This window comes from Gigantopelta aegis, chromosome 12, assembly GCF_016097555.1.
Source record: "Gigantopelta aegis isolate Gae_Host chromosome 12, Gae_host_genome, whole genome shotgun sequence".
In the NCBI taxonomy this organism is placed as follows: domain Eukaryota; kingdom Metazoa; phylum Mollusca; class Gastropoda; order Neomphalida; family Peltospiridae; genus Gigantopelta; species Gigantopelta aegis.
The window spans coordinates 21,880,519-21,899,206 of NC_054710.1; the positions used below are offsets into that span (position 1 = coordinate 21,880,519).

The following is an 18,688-nucleotide window of genomic DNA, read 5'->3' on the forward strand; positions in this document are numbered from 1 at the left end:
GTTCCACTATTAGAGGAGAGCAAAATGGGAGATCAGTTCTATTTAGGCAACTGATAGTTCCATTATTAGAGTAGAAGACAATGGGAGATCAGTTCTATTTAGGCAAATGATAGCTTCACTGTTAGAGTAGAAGACAATGGGAGATCAGTTCTATTTTGGCAAATGGTAGTTCCACTGTTAGAGAAGAAGACAATGGGAGATCAGTTCTATTTAGGCAAAAGATAGTTCGACTATTAGAGTAGAACTAAATGGGAGATCAGTTCCATTTAGGCAAAGGATAGTTCCACTATTAGAGTAGAACAAAATGGGAGATCAGTTCTATTTAGGCAAAGGATAGTTCCACTATTAGAGTAGAAGACACTGGGAGATCAGTTCTGTTTAGGCAAATGATAGTTCCACTATTAAAGTAGAGCAAAATGGGAGATCAGTTCTATTTAGCCAACTGGTAGTTCCACTATTAGAGTAGAAGACAATGGGAGATCAGTTCTGTTTAGGAAAAAGATAGTTTCACTACTAGAGTAGAAGACAATGGGAGATCACTTCCGTTTAGGCAAATGATAGTTCCACTATTAGAGTAGACCAAAATGGGTGATCAGTTCTATTTAGGCAACTGATAGTTCCACTATTAGAGTAGAAGACAATGGGACATAAGTTCTATTTAGACTAATCATAGTTCCACTATTAGAGTAGAAGACAATGGGAGATCAGTTCTGTTTTGGCAAATGGTAGTTCCACTATTAGAGTAAAAGAAAATGGGATATCAGTTCTATTTAGGCAACTGATAGTTCAACTATTAGAGCAGAAGACAATGGGACATAAGTTTTATTTAGGCAAATGATAGTTCCACTACTAGAGTAGAAGACAATGGGAGATCAGGTCTGTTTAGGCAACTGATAGTTCCACTATTAGAGTAGAAGACAATGGGAGATCAGTTCTGTTTAGGCAAAAGATAGTTCCACTACTAGAGTAGAAGAAAATGGGAGATCAGTTCTGTTTCGACAAATGATAGTTCCACTATTAGAGTAGAGCAAAATGGGAGATCAGTTCTATTTAGGCAACTGGTAGTTCCACTATTAGAGTAGAAGACAATGGGAGATCACTTCTGTTTAGGCAAATGATAGTTCCACTATTAGAGTAGAAGAAAATGGGATATCAGTTCTATTTAGGCAACTGATAGTTCCACTATTAGAGTAGAAGACAATGGGAGATCAGTTTTATTTAGGCAAATGATAGTTCCACTACTAGAGTAGAAGACAATGGGAGATCAGTTCTGTTAAGACAAATGATAGTTCCACTACTAGAGTAGAGTAACATGGGAGATTAGTTCTATTTAGCCAAATGATAGTTCCACTATTAGAGTAGAAGACAATGGGAGATCAGTTCTGTTTAGGAAAAAGATAGTTTCACTACTAGAGTAGAAGACAATGGGAGATCACTTCTGTTTAGGCAAATGATAGTTCCACTATTAGAGTAGAGCAAAATGGGAGATCAGTTCTATTTAGGCAACTGATAGTTCCACTATTAGAGTAGAAGACAATGGGAGATCAGTTCTGTTTAGGCAACAGATACTTGCACTACTAGAGTAGAAGAAAATGGGAGATCAGTTCTGTTTCGATAAATGATAGTTCCACTATTAGAGTAGAGGAAAATGGGAGATCAGTTCTATTTAGGCAAATGATAGTTCCACTATTAGAGTAGAAGACAATGGGAGATCAGTTCTATTTAGGCAAATGATAGTTCCACTATTAGAGTAGAAGACAATGGGAGATCAGTTCTGTTTAGGCAAATGATAGTTCCACTATTAGAGTAGAAGACAATGGGAGATCAGTTCTGTTTAGGCAAATGATAGTTCCACTATTAGAGTAGAAGACAATGGGAGATCAGTTCTATTTAGGCAAATGATAGTTCCACTATTAGAGTAGAAGACAATGGGAGATCAGTTCTGTTTAGGCAAATGATAGTTCCACTATTAGAGTAGAAGAAAATGGGAGATCAGTTCTGTTTAGGCAAATGATACTTGCACTACTAGAGTAGAGAAAATGGGAGATCAGTTCTATTTAGGCAACTGATAGTTCCACTATTAGAGTAGAAGACAATGGGAGATCAGTTCTATTTAGGCTAATGATAGTTCCACTATTAGAGTAGAAGACAATGGGAGATCAGTTCTGTTTAGGCAAATGATAGTTCCACTATTAGAGTAGAAGACAATGGGAGATCAGTTCTGTTTCGACAAATGATAGTTCCACTATTAGAGTAGAGCAAAATGGGAGATCAGTTCTATTTAGGCAACTGGTAGTTCCACTATTAGAGTAGAAGACAATGGGAGATCAGTTCTGTTTAGGCAAATGATAGTTCCACTATTAGAGTAGAAGAAAATGGGATATCAGTTCTATTTAGGCAACTGATAGTTCCACTATTAGAGTAGAAGAAAATGGGAGATCAGTTTTATTTAGGCAAATGATAGTTCCACTACTAGAGTAGAAGACAATGGGAGATTAGTTCTATTTAGCCAAATGATAGTTCCACTATTAGAGTAGAAGACAATGGGAGATCAGTTCTGTTTAGGAAAAAGATAGTTTCACTACTAGAGTAGAAGACAATGGGAGATCACTTCTGTTTAGGCAAATGATAGTTCCACTATTAGAGTAGAGCAAAATGGGAGATCAGTTCTATTTAGGCAACTGATAGTTCCACTATTAGAGTAGAAGACAATGGGAGATAAGTTCTATTTAGGCAAATGATAGTTCCACTACTAGAGTAGAGCAAAATGGGAGATCAGTTCTATTTAGGCAACTGATAGTTCCACTATTAGAGTAGAAGACAATGGGAGATCAGTTCTGTTTAGGCAAAAGATACTTGCACTACTAGAGTAGAAGAAAATGGGAGATCAGTTCTGTTTCGACAAATGATAGTTCCACTATTAGAGTAGAGCAAAATGGGAGATCAGTTCTATTTAGGCAACTGATAGTTCCACTATTAGAGTAGAAGACAATGGGACATAAGTTCTATTTAGGCTAATGATAGTTCCACTATTAGAGTAGAAGACAATGGGAGATCAGTTATATTTAGGCAAATGATAGTTCCACTATTAGAGTAGAAGACAATGGGAGATCAGTTCTATTTAGGCAAATGATAGTTCCGCTATTAGAGTAGAAGACAATGGGAGATCAGTTCTATTTAGGCAAATGATAGTTCCACTATTAGAGTAGAAGACAATGGGAGATCAGTTCTGTTTAGGCAAAAGATAGTTCCACTATTAGAGTAGAGCAAAATGGGAGATCAGTTCTATTTAGGCAAATGATAGTTCCACTATTAGAGTAGAAGACAATGGGAGATCAGTTCTATTTAGGCAAATGATAGTTCCACTATTAGAGTAGAAGACAATGGGAGATCAGTTCTGTTTAGGCAAAATATAGTTCCACAACTAGAGTAGAAGACAATGGGAGATCAGTTCTGTTTAGGCAAATGATAGTTCCACTATTAGAGTAGAAGACAGTGGGAGATCAGTTGTATTTAGGCAAATGATAGTTCCACTATTAGAGTAGAAGACAATGGGAGATCAGTTCTATTTAGGTAACTGATAGTTCCACTATTAGAGTAGAAGACAATGGGAGATCAGTTCTATTTTGGAAAATGGTAGTTCCACTGTTAGAGAAGAAGACAATGGGAGATCAGTTCTGTTTAGGCAAATGATAGTTCCACTATTAGATTAGAACAAAATGGGAGATCAGTTCTATTTAGGCAAAAGATAGTTCCACTATTAGAGTGGAACTAAATGGGAGATCAGTTCTATTTAGGCAAAAGATAGTTCCACTATTAGAGTGGAACTAAATGGGAGATCAGTTCTATTTAGGCAAAGGATAGTTCCACTATTAGAGTAGAGCAAAATGGGAGATCAGTTCTATTTAGGCAACTGGTAGTTCCACTATTAGAGTAGAAGACAATGGGAGATCAGTTCTGTTTAGGCAAATGATAGTTCCACTATTAGAGTAGGATATCACATTTATAAAACACACTGGACATCAGTCGTAAGTGTTCTGGAGACGGAATGTGACAATCTCAACCCGTTAGACAAACACGCTGTGTTTATGAAGCACAATTACATTATAGTAGGATATATTACCGTAGAACATAGTAAGTTGTGTAAGTTCTTCATTTTACGTGGCGGCGCTATTCAAATCCAAATTTTATCAAACAGATCTTCTCGATCAAACTTACCACAGGGAGGGTTGGAATTCCTGCACACTCCATATTCATTGGTGACAAAACTAACGTTAACATGTTTTAAAAACGTATTATTCGAAATAACTGTTGATATTCATTAGATTATGGCTTCCAGAAAGTCATTCACCTTGTCCCTAAAAATAGAAGCTGTCCTAAAGTTGAAATGTGAATTTGATGATAATATAAACAGGGCTTCCGGAGAACTGAACGTTGACAGGAAGAGTCTTAGAAGATGGTTAAAAGCAGAAGTAGCCATGCCGAACAATGGCAATAAACGACATAGATGATGAATGGGTAATCCTGGACGAAAACCACACGAGCCAGAGCTTGGGGAAGCTTTGATATAGTTGGTTCAGGGAACAGCGAACACGAAAGAACGTCGTGAACTATATATCTATGAAGGAGGCACTACGTCTAATGAACGAGTTAGGTATTCCCAAAGAATCACTGAAGGTCAGCGATGGTCAACTGCGCAATTTTTATAAACGTCACAGTGTCTCGTCAAGGAAGATAACTAACACGGACAACAAGACAAATGGAAACATTCTAGTTCAGAGAATGACAAGCCTTGATCACCTTCGTGGTGTAGAGCAGCTGACTGCGGGACTTGTCACAAGCAGGATATTTAACATGGAGGAAACACCGTGTTATAGTGACATTGCTAGACAAAATACTCTGGAGTATGTTGGGTCTAAATATGTAGATGGTCTCACTACTGGACTTGACAAGAATCACTTTACAGTTGTATTGTCTATTTGTATGAATGGTCGTAAACTCAAAACAATGGTAATACTTTAAAAAAATTGTTAATGTCCCAAAATGAAAGATCCCACATAATGTTGAACTGTTTGCATCAAAAGGAGGATCCATGAATGAATGTTTGATGTCTTGGATGGATACTGTCTTTAAAGCTCGTGGCAATTGTTTTGCCAGTGCGCCATCTCTCCTCATGGTGGATAGCCACAGTAGTCATTACACTAACACAGTCATCAAGGAACTTAAATCATTGAACGTGGCTACCAAATTGATTCCTCCCAAGAATACCTCCTATATCTTCAGCCATTAGATGTGGCAGGCGGGGACAATGCTCCCTTTAAGGCCGCCATGAGAGCCGAGTGGCAAAACTGGCTCATAAATGGGGACAAGGAGTTTACTCCTTCTGGCAACAGAAACAGACCGCCATATGAGGTTCTACTTCAAATGGTGTCTGAATCAGTGGTGTCCATATCAGAAGCTGTTGTTATGAATTCCTTTGAACAATGTGGTGCGGCAGAGAACGGATGGAAAGTTCCCGTTGAACGACTAAACTCACGACTACGATATACTCTACGTCTGACCCTGGTATGGTTCTGCCAGAAGAGGATTGCCAAGATGAGAACGACCCTTTCTGTCAGAAGATCCATGCTCGGATAACTCAAGCGAAGATGATTGACAAATTAAACTGTCAAACTTAGTGTGCTTTAGCCATTGTTTGGTAACTGTTAATGTTCTGTGGTGTTATACACCGATTTTATTTCACAGACCAACTGTTGTATGTGGTTCAAGTTGCGTTTTGTTATCTCCCAAGTTACAGTTTCTTACAACTTAATTAACATTCATTCATATATTGAAATGTGTTCCCTTCTTTCTTTGTGAGTGTGGTTGTACTAATGCAGAATGAACACTGAACATTGACGGTAATCTGTTCCCAAACGGGCTTTGTGTTGATGATGATATACACATTTAAAATAAAGAATACAACAGAAACGTTTGTGTAATATTGCATTATTAGTTAATTTTCGTATTTAGGCCCTGGGCTTAAATTAGAAGAAAAAAACATATTATTAGTCAGATTTGGCAAATCTCAAATGTATGTGCAGCCACGGTAACATTTACTAATAAAACGCATACAACTTACAAGCAGCGTATCAACACAGCCAGGCAGTACACCAAAAAAACAAAACGTCTGGCACCTCACATTTAATCTACCTGCAAAAACATGTGTGTGTGTGTTTATTAACACCACTATAGCACACTGATTTATTAATCAATGGCTAGTGGATGTTAAATTATTGATAATTTTGACCTGTAGTCATAGTGGAAACTATATTTTTCTATTAGCAGCAAAGGATATTTTATATTCACATGCCCGTGGCTAACACAGCACATACTAGTTGTGGGGTATTGACTGTGGGGTGGCGGTGATCCAATCAGAGGATAAGTCACAGAAGGTGTTTGATCTTACAATTAAAAAAGCCAGGCGATTCCTATTCCGACTGAGCTAGACCACACCTTTCTCAAGCAATGAACACGACATACATGTACAATACTTAGTACGATGTTTCAGATATACATGTAGACCCATACAAATTCACGCAGCATTGATCAGTTCCACCCAACCATTTAGTTTGCAGATTACCTGCCAATGCTAGATCCAGCAAATATCTTATATTAGGTATATACAGGGTTTCATGAAGTGTCTAAATTAACAGGAATATCATTTATTTTTTTACATCATTGTTTCTTCTAACTTCCAGTCATGTGACATCCCCCCCCCCCCCCCCCCCCCCCCCCCGGCCATCTGTTTAGAACAGTCCTGACATCGACCTACAATTAGATAAAGCAATAACATTACAAATCTGGACAATACAAATACATTTTGTACAGAATATCACGTGTGGCAAAGGTAATGATTTATAATTCAACTCTTGTGTAAGAAGCCTTCACCAGACGCCAACAGAGAATGCAGCTTGACATCAAATTTTCTCACAGGTTTGTGCACGAAATAAATCTTGTACTATAAAAGGAACACATGTGATATGTGTACCACCACCCCTGAAAAAGGCACAGTATGACTGAACTATGTAATGGTTTAAATGGATTCTTTGGCTCCCAAAAGTTATGGCTAGACACAACACTTATCATCCTAGGTTTAATATAGAAAAAAATGTTTTATTTAACGACGCACTCAACACATTTTATTTACGGTTATATGGCGTCAGACATATGGTTAAGGACCACACAGATTTTGAGAGGAAACCCGCTGTCGCCACTACATGGGCTACTCTTTCCGATTAGCAGCAAGGGATCTTTTATTTGCGCTTCCCACAGGCAGGATAGCACAAACCATGGCCTTTGTTGAACCAGTTATGGATCACTGGTCGGTGCAAGTGGTTTACACCTACCCATTGAGCCTTGCGGAGCACTCGCTCAGGGTTTGGAGTCGATATCTGGATTAAAAATCCCATGGCTCGACTGGGATCCGAACCCAGTACCTACCAGCCTGTAGACCGATGGCCTAACCACGACGCCACCGAGGCCGGTACAGGTTTAATATAGAAGCAGTTGTTGCCAATAACATGAAATGGTGGCCATCTTGGATGCCATCTTGAATTCTGTAACACCCTCACTCACCATGCCATTTTGATAATAACTGCTTGGTATAAAAAAAACCTATTTATTAAAAAAAAAAAAAAAAAAAAAAGAAGAGAAGAAGACCAAACCAGACAGATTTGGTTAATTTGTTAGTGTTATTTAGCATTAATTAATCACACACCCAAACTAAAAAAAATAGGGCTCAAAGAAGGAACAGTGTCTTTTATTTCGACCGCTTGTTTCCAAAATAACCCGTTTACAGAAAACAAACACATGCATTTCATTTTCCTATGCCATGAGCTTTCTAAAAGAAATTGGTGACAAATCCCCTCAGGGGGGAAGATTACACCCTCCCAGCCGACGGTCTATATAGGTTACTCAATTAGTCACGTACTGTAGTGTGTAAATGGACTAACCAACGTCATTGTCGTCACATTTGTTAATGACGTCATATCTATCCTGCATTTTGAAGATAAGTGTTAAACGTGAAGCTTCTTATTTTTGTAGGGTAAGTTTAATTAATCATTGAAATAGTAAAAATACTAAGGCAGTGGCGGATACAGAAAATCCGTTTGGGGGTGGGGAGGCAATGAAACGAGGCGGAATGCCAAGGGAACTTTGGGGGAAGTTTAAAAGGGGATGAAAATTAATATATTATAAGTAGCAATGACACATGATTTTAAAATTTATTATTTTTCTATATTTGTTTTGGTGTAAATCCCTTCAAAACAATGTCTATAACGAGAAAATAACAACAACAACAAAATCAAATAAGAAAACAATTATTTACACTGAAATAGGTATCTCTTTCTAAATATTGGTGCTCCAAAACAATGACAATTTCACAAATTTCTCTGAAAAGTGACCCTCATCAATATTTTTGTTCTGTATTAAAAATGAAGCAGTTATTTCTTCCAGTTGGTTAATTTAGCATCCCTGCAGCAAGAAAAAGGTAAATTTGTATACCTACTATCAATTTCTGATCTTTTATTAGGGCTTGAAATTAGGGCACCGATGTCAGCCAATACAAATGAGTATATCATTATTTATATGTGAATTGGAACTTCCTCACAAAAAGGCACCCCCCCCCCACCCCACACCCACACCCACATACACAAAAAAAACCCACTTTATTAGCAAATATTGTATTACAGTTGAAAGGTCCACATTTATGAAAAACGTAATTCACTATTGTATGGTATCTACATATACCTTTTACAATATATATGAAGTATCAATAAAATAAATTATACTTTTGTTTACCCGTTTTTAATATATTCACAATAAAAAGTCGCATTTTCCCCCATCACTTGCCAAAACGCCTGTCATTTTACTGGGAAGGTGGAACACGTGTATTTTTAAAAAGCGAAAATTTTATTCTGTTGAATTGAATTGTATGGATGGAATATTCTTTTGGAGATAGTTTTCAAATGTAAAGTATGGTGAACCATTGTTCAGTTTGGAGGTATCAAAGCAGCAGTTTTTGCGAACTTTAAACAAACCGACAATCACAGGGTTTGCATGGAAGTGGTTCTTAAAGAGAACCTGTGTGTAATGGAAAGGACCAGGAGGACAGTGTACAGTAAGGTGGGATTTTATACTAAATTTTCACACGCTTTTATAACGTGGGAGCATACACACGCCGTTAAAGCGAACCATACCAATACGTAGTTATCAGTCTTCAATTTTACATTAAAAATTATTTTATTTATTTATAAAATTAAAAAAAACTAAATCAGTCTTCAGTTTTACATTTACAAATTATTTATTTTATAAAATAGAACATGTTTTAAGGCATTCGTAATTCACACGAAACATGTCGTATACCCTCAGGATAATTCGGAATGTTTTCAAATTATTTTTAAATCACTGGCAGGATTTTGCAAGTAAGGTTTTGATTGGTGGACATGAGCTCCAACTGGCTGTCTTTAGATCCACCGGAGCTAATTTTAATTAGATTGACTTCATCCCTGTGGATTACGACAATTATTTAAAACCTATTTTTTAGTATTATTATTACTTTTTTTTTTAACATATCTATTCCAAGCCTGTATACTCGCCGCCATTGCGCATGATACAGCAAACAAGCACGACGGTTTATAAACTTCACGCCGGCGAGACTCGGCGGGAGGGCAACGGCGCTTAACGCCGTTAAACGTGCACACGCCGGTAAACGCTAGCACACGCCGGTAAACGGCGACTACCAAGTCGGCGTTTAACGGCGCTTAACGGCGTGAACATTTTTCAAAGTTAAACCGTGTTGAACTTTCAAGGTAAGCGCTGGAAGACGTCAGCTATTCAGCCAATCTGAAGTAGTTACGTCATTTCACAACACAGCACTGGGTCAGAACAGAACAGAACAGAACTTTATTTACTCTCAGGCCGTAAACCACGGCATATGAGGTACATAATACAATTATACATATATTTTGACAAGATGGCAAACGTATAAGTATTTCACATAAATAAATAAATAAATAAATGAATAAACAAATATATATATTTATATATACATACTGTACAGCAGAATGGAGAACATTGACGAACTTTTAATAAACGAAATACAGGGTTATACGTGTTTATATGTACCGACTTGATCAGATTTCAAGGACCAGACTAAAAAGGACAATGCATTGGCGAATCGTTAGGCCGACATTGTAAGCATGGATGTTTCATGAGGCGTTCTATGATTAATAATTCTTGTAAAAACCAGGCTATCCCATAAAACCGGTCTATTGCCATTTGGCTTGTTTTTACTGAAGATATATATATATATATGTGTGTGTGTGTGTGTGTGTGTGTGTGTGTGTGTGTGTGTGTGTGTGTGTGTTTCTTTGTGGACGTATTGGGAAGTTTTGTTCCCAACCAGTTCGCTTCCAGCCAGTTCTACCCCCAGTTGATAAATTTTGCTCCATATGTCTGACTCCCCAAGTTTGCTCCAAAACCTGCAAGTTCACTATATTACCTGTTTGTTAACTTATTTTAAATGTCAATTGCAGCACTTCATGATTTGGAAATGGCATGTATATTAAGACCCCCGGACCCTGTTCAAAGTATAACATTAAATCGCCTTGGTTTTGATTGGCTTCAAGGATCTTAATACAAAAGTCGAGCAGTGTCCCTTTGGCTCTCTAAATAACACAAGACGGCTGCTGTTTGCAACTGTACGAGGTGAAATGCCACCTCGTCGCTTATATCCACCATCTTAATATTTGTTCAAAGTTCAATTTTACCGCGGAGTCTTGAAACAAGGTCGACGTCTGCGAGCGTGTACGTCCGTGTGTTTATACTTGGACAATGACGTTTAACGTCTGCCGTCACTCGCCAGCTCACGCCGTCAACCGGCGTAGCGTTTACCGGCGTGTGCTAGCGCTTAACGCCGTGTGACGGCGTAAAAAGTATAAACCCACCTATATAGTGGTACGGCTCGAGGGTAGCAAAAGAGAGCTCAGGTTGAAATTAGTGATAAAGATATTTAATTATAAAAATGTAAAATGTAATAAGAATTAGTTGCTTAATTAAAAAACAATTCGAGTGAATGTGAAAAAAATTCTGGATATTTGGCATCAATTCCGGAATTCCGAGTATGTGATGAAAGTTCCGGAGTTTTCGGAAAATTCCTGAAAGTTGGTCGGCCTGACTTTATAGTATCATTGATGGGTCCCTTCCTACACGATATATATATATATATGTGTGTGTGTGTGTGTGTGTGTGTGTGTGTGTGTGTGTGTGTGTGTGTGTGTGTATGTATATGTGTATATGTATGTAACAACATTATAACAATGGGGTTTGTAAATTTTAAATTATCAGGTGTATGCAGCCTTCTTTTTTTATAGGTAAAAACCCACCAACAATAATAACAATTAATAATAGACCTAATAATAATAATAATAATAAATAATAATAATTATTATTAACATTATTATCGGAAAAAACAACAATAATAATAATTATTAATAATAATCAATATTAGTATTATTGTTGTTGTTGTCTTATTATTATGCTTATTGTCATTAGGAGTTAAAGGCGTTAAAGGGGCATTCCTGAGTTTGCTGCACTTTTTAAAATGTTATCGATAACAAAGACTTTTTAATGATTGTAATTACATATCAAATATATTGTTTTGCATAATATATTAATTGCTGTATATTAAATGTGTTTCTGATCGTTCTAATATTTGTACTAGGTTAAATTTCATTTCATTTCCAAAAATAATTGTTTTTTCGTACGTACGAAATTATTTGAAGACAAAATCCAGTTTGGGCTTCTTACAAATATTAAGACGACCAGAAACACATTGAATGTACAAACACTGATATTCTAAACAAGAAAATATATTTAATATGTAAGTTTAATCGTAGAAATATTTTATTTGTTGGAAACATCTTACAATACAGCAAACTCAGGAATGTCCCTTTAATCCATTTAAAAGAAAAAGGAATGTTTTAACATGCAATCAGCACATTTAAGTTATATTGGCATTATACATAAGGACCTCGTAGGTAATGAGGACGCACTCAACACATTTTATTTACGGATATATGGCGTCGGAACAAAGGTCTCACTACACAGATGTCATCTGCCATTGAAATCCATGTTACATTGCCCAACTTCAAACGAAGATTGCCAATAGAACGGGTTCTCGTTGGCACTAACAACATACACCATTCCGAACATACATTATATAAGCATTTATTTTCACTCCAAAATTGATAATATTTCCGTCTCAGTTTTTTGCTATATGACCGTATCTGGCTGTAGTACCGGTCCGAACAGGTGGTTCATTAACCAATTCACTCCGGCTGTCACTTGCGCTACATACCCATGTCCCAAAAGGTCGATGCACAATACTACAAAATAACATGGGCAAAATACAGCCAGAAAGCTTACCATTAAACATACATATTGTTTTAATTCTTCACCATTTCCTAGAAGTGAATATGTGAACCATAACATGTGTCACAATTAAGAACTATAGTGGACCGTGATGAATGAACTCTCACCCAGAAGTGATCTGTGTAGTGAGACCGAAGGTAATGAGAGTTGAACCCAATGCTGCCACATTATAAGTACTTTTACCAAAAAGCATCAAAAACTATTTTATATAGTACATACCATGGCCTTTGTTATAACAATTGTCGTGCACTGGTTGGAGTTTAAAAAAAAAAAAAAAAAAGGACCATGGTTGATGGTCCACTGGGACTGTTTAGTCCTATGGCAACATTAATTCAGTTGAAATAAATCTCCCTTCACTTGTTTAAAAATGTACAACCATGAAAACGCACACACACACACACACACACACACACACACACACACACAGTAAACTAAAGGGAGGGGGCATATAATTAAGAATTTTTCTATTTTATTGCATTGTGGTTTGAAATGTAATAATACAGGCAGCGAATAATGTTTTAGATGCTGTAATTAGTAAAATATATTTGTATTATCTTGTAATACAACACAATGACAATCAGAATATCAATATTCCCAAGTCATGATCCAGTCTGGCAACATCAGCACTGGAGCTCTAGTCATGGAGGAATTTACTAACGTGCAAAATCTCAATTTGACTCGATGTGCAAAAAACATTGAAATATTATACTTGACGGACTTAATTCACAAAAAAAAAAGCAAAAAAAAAAAAAAAAGCATACAAATAAGATTTATAATTAATACAGAAGTACATATAACTGACAGATAGCAGCGTATTTGCTTTCTTTGTGCAAGTTTACCACAGTGCAGTAACTAAAGCCGCTGTCATTTTCACCACTGAACGTGTTCGATCGGGAAAGGTCTCATTACGCAGACGTCTTTACTCTTCAGATGCAGTTATACATACAGTTTGCATATGCTAAGTCGTATTCATATAGAAAATCACTTGTGTAGAGGTTGGGGGGTCACCCCAAGTTTTTTGGGTCGTGTGGTTCGTAAACCGGAAGAGACCTTTTCTGCGCACCACTTAAAGCGGCAGTAACCGGAATATTTTTATTATTTTAGCAGACCTCAGACCACAATTAATTTAGCTATATGTTTCTACCTTAGTGGCTATAACATTTTTATAGCCTTAGTGGCTATAACATTTTTTATTAATATCAGCAGGCCCGTGGATTTTTGTATGTACCTTTGCCTGCCTGGGGGACACATACCCTGAAAAGGACAACCCCTGTTGTCCAGCTCTTTCTCCCAGCATACTGGTTTAAACAAACACACCCTCTAAACCAGGCCGGAGTACACCCATTTTACACAAAAAACACTGCTTTTGCATGGGCCAGAATTACCACAAATAAGTCTTCAATGTCAACAAGTTACACATGTTTACAAACTACATGCTCTCCCCTGTCACTTCAGTCAAATAGTTGCCACTTCATAGCTGTCTGCCATGAAATAATCACAGTCAAACAGCAGACTACTTGCGCGGCCAAATTTCCGGATTACCAAATGGGAAGATAACTGTAATCTGAGGCCTATCAGTCCATTTTTTCCCCTACAGAATGGCCCAAACTAATGCATTCCAATGATATTCATATTAAAGCAATGCTTAGTAAGTATCGGGATGTCACCTTTAACAATGCAAACTTGAGGGACACCAACTTCAAAAGGTAACAACTTTATCAAATGTTGGAATTCTTTCATACAATAAACAGCTATTTTTTCTTCTACATATGTTCTATCTACACAGTTTTGTCTTGAAAAGATTTTGAAATATTTAAAGAAAACAAAATCAATCATTAGGGTTTACTTCAACAACATTTTTTTTTATAGAATGACGGGACGGACTGTTCGCGATCTATTGCTACGCCGCAATCGACATCGCGGAATTCGTGAAATTCGCAATCAAACAGAATCGGCAAAATTATTTGCTGCATCTATTTTTGAGTAATACTGACATAAATTAATATTTAGCAGTAATCTATAAGTGTTTCTGACATTACCAATGATAAACCTACCTGTATCAAATTTCTGCAGATGTGGAATCAATATCTCAAAAACATTTGAAGGGAGGAAACATCCAACAAAAACAATAGCGACATAGCAGTTTTCAATGTATTGCTACCTCGCTATTGCTCCAGTGTAGCATTAGACTCGGTACGAGTTGGGGGAGATACTGTTACGGCATAGCATTGGATTGGGTACGAGCTCGAAAATACTGTTGCCAATAAATGACGACTTTCATTGTTTCAGCGAAAAATAAAAACGCAGAATTAAACAAAAACAAAAACAAAATAAAATCATTATATGGTATCCCAGTGGGATACTGGGTTATTGAAGTCTGGTATCCAACATTAAATTCTGGTATCCCCGGGATATCGGGATACCATTAATCTCGAACACTGCTGTACAGACAGAAATATACGTTGGTATACAGCCGTGACTGTACAGACAGAAAGAAACGTTGGTGCGACAGTGACTCTCAGCCGTGACTGTACAGACGGGAATCAGCCTTGATGTGACAGTGACCATCAGGCGTGACTGTATAGACATCAATCAACGTTGATGTGACAGTGACTTTCAGCCGCCATGACTTGCCTGTACAGACAGAAACAAACGTTGGTTAGACAGTGCCTTTCAGCTCAACTGTGCAGCCAGAAATCAATGCTGGTGCGAAAGTAACTTTCAGCCGTGACTGTACAGACAAAAATCAACGTTCGTGTAACAATGACTTTCAGCCGTGACTGTACTGACAGAAATCAACGTTCGTGTGACAGTGACTTTCAGCCGTGTCTGTACAGACAGAGATCAACGTTGGTGTAACAGTGACTTTCAGCCGTGACTGTACTGACAGAAATCAACGTTGGTGTGACAATGACTTTCAGCCGTGACTGTACTGACAAAAATCAACGTTCGTGTGACAGTGATTTTCAGCCGTGTCTGTACAGACAGAAATCAACGTTGGTGTAACAGTGACTTTCAGCCTTGACTGTACAGACAAAAATCAATGTTCGTGTGACAGTGACTTTCAGCCTTGACTGTACAGACAGACATCAATGTTCGTGTGACAGTGACTTTCAGCCGTGACTGTACTGACAGAAATCAACGTTGGTGTGACAATGGCTTTCAGCCGTGACTGTACTGACAGAAATCAATGTTGGTGTGACAATGACTTTCAGCTGTGACTGTACTGACAGAAATCAACGTTGGTGTGACAATGACTTTCAGCCGTGACTGTACTGAGCGAAATTAAGTGAGCTGAAATTTTGTGTATAACTTTATCATGTACTGTTACAGATTAAGTTTGACTTTCATGACGATTTATCCATTTTTGACGGAGTTATGGATCTTGAACTTAGCCAATGTGATATTTCTTTTTGTTCTTTTTTTCTTTCTTTTTTGCTGGAGAGTAAACATTTGCAATATTTTTAAAATATCAGAAAATGTCTTAAAGTTTTATAACTCATCTATATTTTAAAATACATGTTAATGCCTTTACATTTTACAAGCTTTAAATGGTGTGTGTGACAAATAAAAAAGCGAATTATTAGGTTACAGGTTTGGTCTACTTACAACTTACCATAATATATGACATTACACTGCCTAATAACTATAGTCATTGCATGTAAAACCTTTCTGTGTGGCACTTAATGAGTTATCCCAAAAATATTGGCAGCAAATTCATCACTGAAATCTGAAAATTACCACAACGGTTGAAAATAACAAATAAAAATGTATATTTAATTACCACAAATTATTTTACTCTTAACAGCAAGATGATTTACTCCATAAAATGTTTAACAGCAAATCATTCATTCAAATTGCTTTCACCTTCACATGGGAAAACGACGAGCTTTGTCTTTTATTATAATCTACAGCACTGTAATTAATAGTTATTTTTGAAAATATGTTTGCATTAACTGTACCCTTAGTTATGTATCAGTGCCAATTGAGGATCACTAATTAGGAATGAAAATGCAGCCAATAGTTGCTATAAATATGTTATTATGTGGATGTAATAGCTTCTCACGTTTCAAATACCACATTCTCTATCTTGATATTATAGATGCATAAGAGGAAATATACTGTGATTAGATCTGCAAACTTATTGTAACATAAATATGAGAGATTTTCTTGAAATCAACACTTTACTCTAACCTTCGTCAGTAGCATGTAAGCTGTGAAGACCGCGGCGTATTTTATCCAACCGCAATGACTTTATCCGTTTGACCAGCGTGGTTGTGCCAATGTACTAATGTTTTGTTGTCTGTATTATTGTTGACTCATGCATACAATCACTTATCCTGTTGTTTAGTTTAAAATAAAATTCTAAATTGCATTTATTTTATTTATAGACACTACACATGACGTTATCAATCCTGTTTGTTGGTTTCTTGACTACCATCAATCCTGTTATAGGTAATGTACAATTATTTAATATGTTTATCATATACTCACTGACACAGACATGTATTCCCCGTGAACTTAATTTAGCTTCAGACTATAACTTCTAGCTTTAGGTTTTAGAATAACTCAGACACTGGACATTAAATTCAACAAATGAGATTACCAGTTGTGAGTATAGGCAACTGACTTGAGATATTGCCCACTACATCTGTGACATGACATGTGTTCGTAACTCGAATGCCCTATGACGTGGGCTATTCATACTGTGAAACACATACTAATACAGCTATTGTCAACTACAAACAATAAGGAGATAAATAACCTTGGCAAATACTTACTACAGACGAACAAAATGTATATGTGTATGTATTTATGTAAGTCATTCTCCACCATTGTTCCGCACTATTGTACATAATATTGTATTTCATTGTTATAATGTTGATAAGTTGCAAAACTTAGCGCAATAAAGAACTTGAACTTGAAATTAGTAGTTAACTGCAATCATTACAGGCGTTTGCAGATGGTGATTATTAACTTGATACTTAATGACTGATTTCCGAAATTGGACTAGTTCGTTATTACAACTAGGAAAGAAAGGGCTGGCACGTTGAATTATGAATACCACCTATATACATACGGCGCGGTAAATACATTTGACCAATTAGAACTCAGCTAAGAATTTACGTCACAGGTTTCCCCAACCTGTCAATTTCGGCGTGACAAATGGCCCTGTCTTACGGATTTGTTGTTAATTTATTGAATATATCCATGTAATAAATTTATAGCACGATTATTATTTTATTATTATTATTATTATTATTATTATTTTATTATTATTATTTTTTTATATATATATATATATATTTTTTTTTTGGGGGGGGGGGGGGGGGTGTGTGAGAAAAGTCCTGATACCATATTTTACCCTGCAGGCCATTTGTATTTCTGCTTGTATAACATGTATGACATATATACACACAGTAAGGATAATATAATAATAATAATCATAATAATAATTACTGGGGTTTTTTTGTTGTCAGATTTGATTATGGGAAACATGACGGCTACACTATTTGGATTCATAAATGTTATAAATATTTAATAGTATAGTCTCCACAAATGGCCCATATGTCACGGCAGTCCATTTGTCATGCAGATGGTGATAAGATTTGACCCCGCATATTTCACGCATGCGCAGTTAAAAGCACATTGCCGCATATCACGCCGAGCCGTATGTCATACCACACCGGCAGAGAACATCTAAACACCAAATTAGGATATAATGTAATTTTTTTTTTTTAAATAAGGTTTTAGATAAGTAATGAGAAATTATACCCCCCTTTTTTCTGTGTGTTTAGGACATCTATTACACACAGATCTGAAGGATGACATCCTCTCACCTTTGGGCATTTTGAAATTTTAAAATGTATATATTTATTATATTTTATTATTCATCTGAAGGATGACATCCTCAGTAACTGGTAAATATTGTCCCGGAAATTAAGTTTTAAAATGTTTTCTAAATCATTCACACCTGCCGACCTAAATAAGTTGGGGTTACCCTTCCGAGAAAGTGGGCATGACCCACAAAGTGCCCTTTTCAAAATGGCCACCACTGTAAATATGCGACTTACAATATGTTGTTGCTTCACACCTGGCAGAAAATTAGAAACAAACATTGAGATTCACAAACAGTAATAAAATTGACCTTTGAATATGTGGGCGTGGCCAATTTTCAAAATAACCGCCTTTATCGGTTATCTGCATATTCTTT

General features: G+C 36.7%; 1 protein-coding gene across 1 annotated transcript in view; it reads left to right on the forward strand.

Annotated features, from left to right (window-relative positions):
* Positions 1-8,080: 8,080 nt before the first annotated feature.
* The window catches only part of LOC121386265 (G-box-binding factor-like), a 48,565-nt gene continuing 37,957 nt past the window's right edge, over positions 8,081-18,688 (forward strand). The window contains exons 1-2 of the mRNA XM_041517109.1: positions 8,081-8,086; positions 16,866-16,929. Coding sequence (XP_041373043.1) covers positions 16,875-16,929 — 55 coding nt within the window. The 5' untranslated portion in view covers positions 8,081-8,086; positions 16,866-16,874. The remainder of the gene's footprint in view (positions 8,087-16,865; positions 16,930-18,688) is intronic.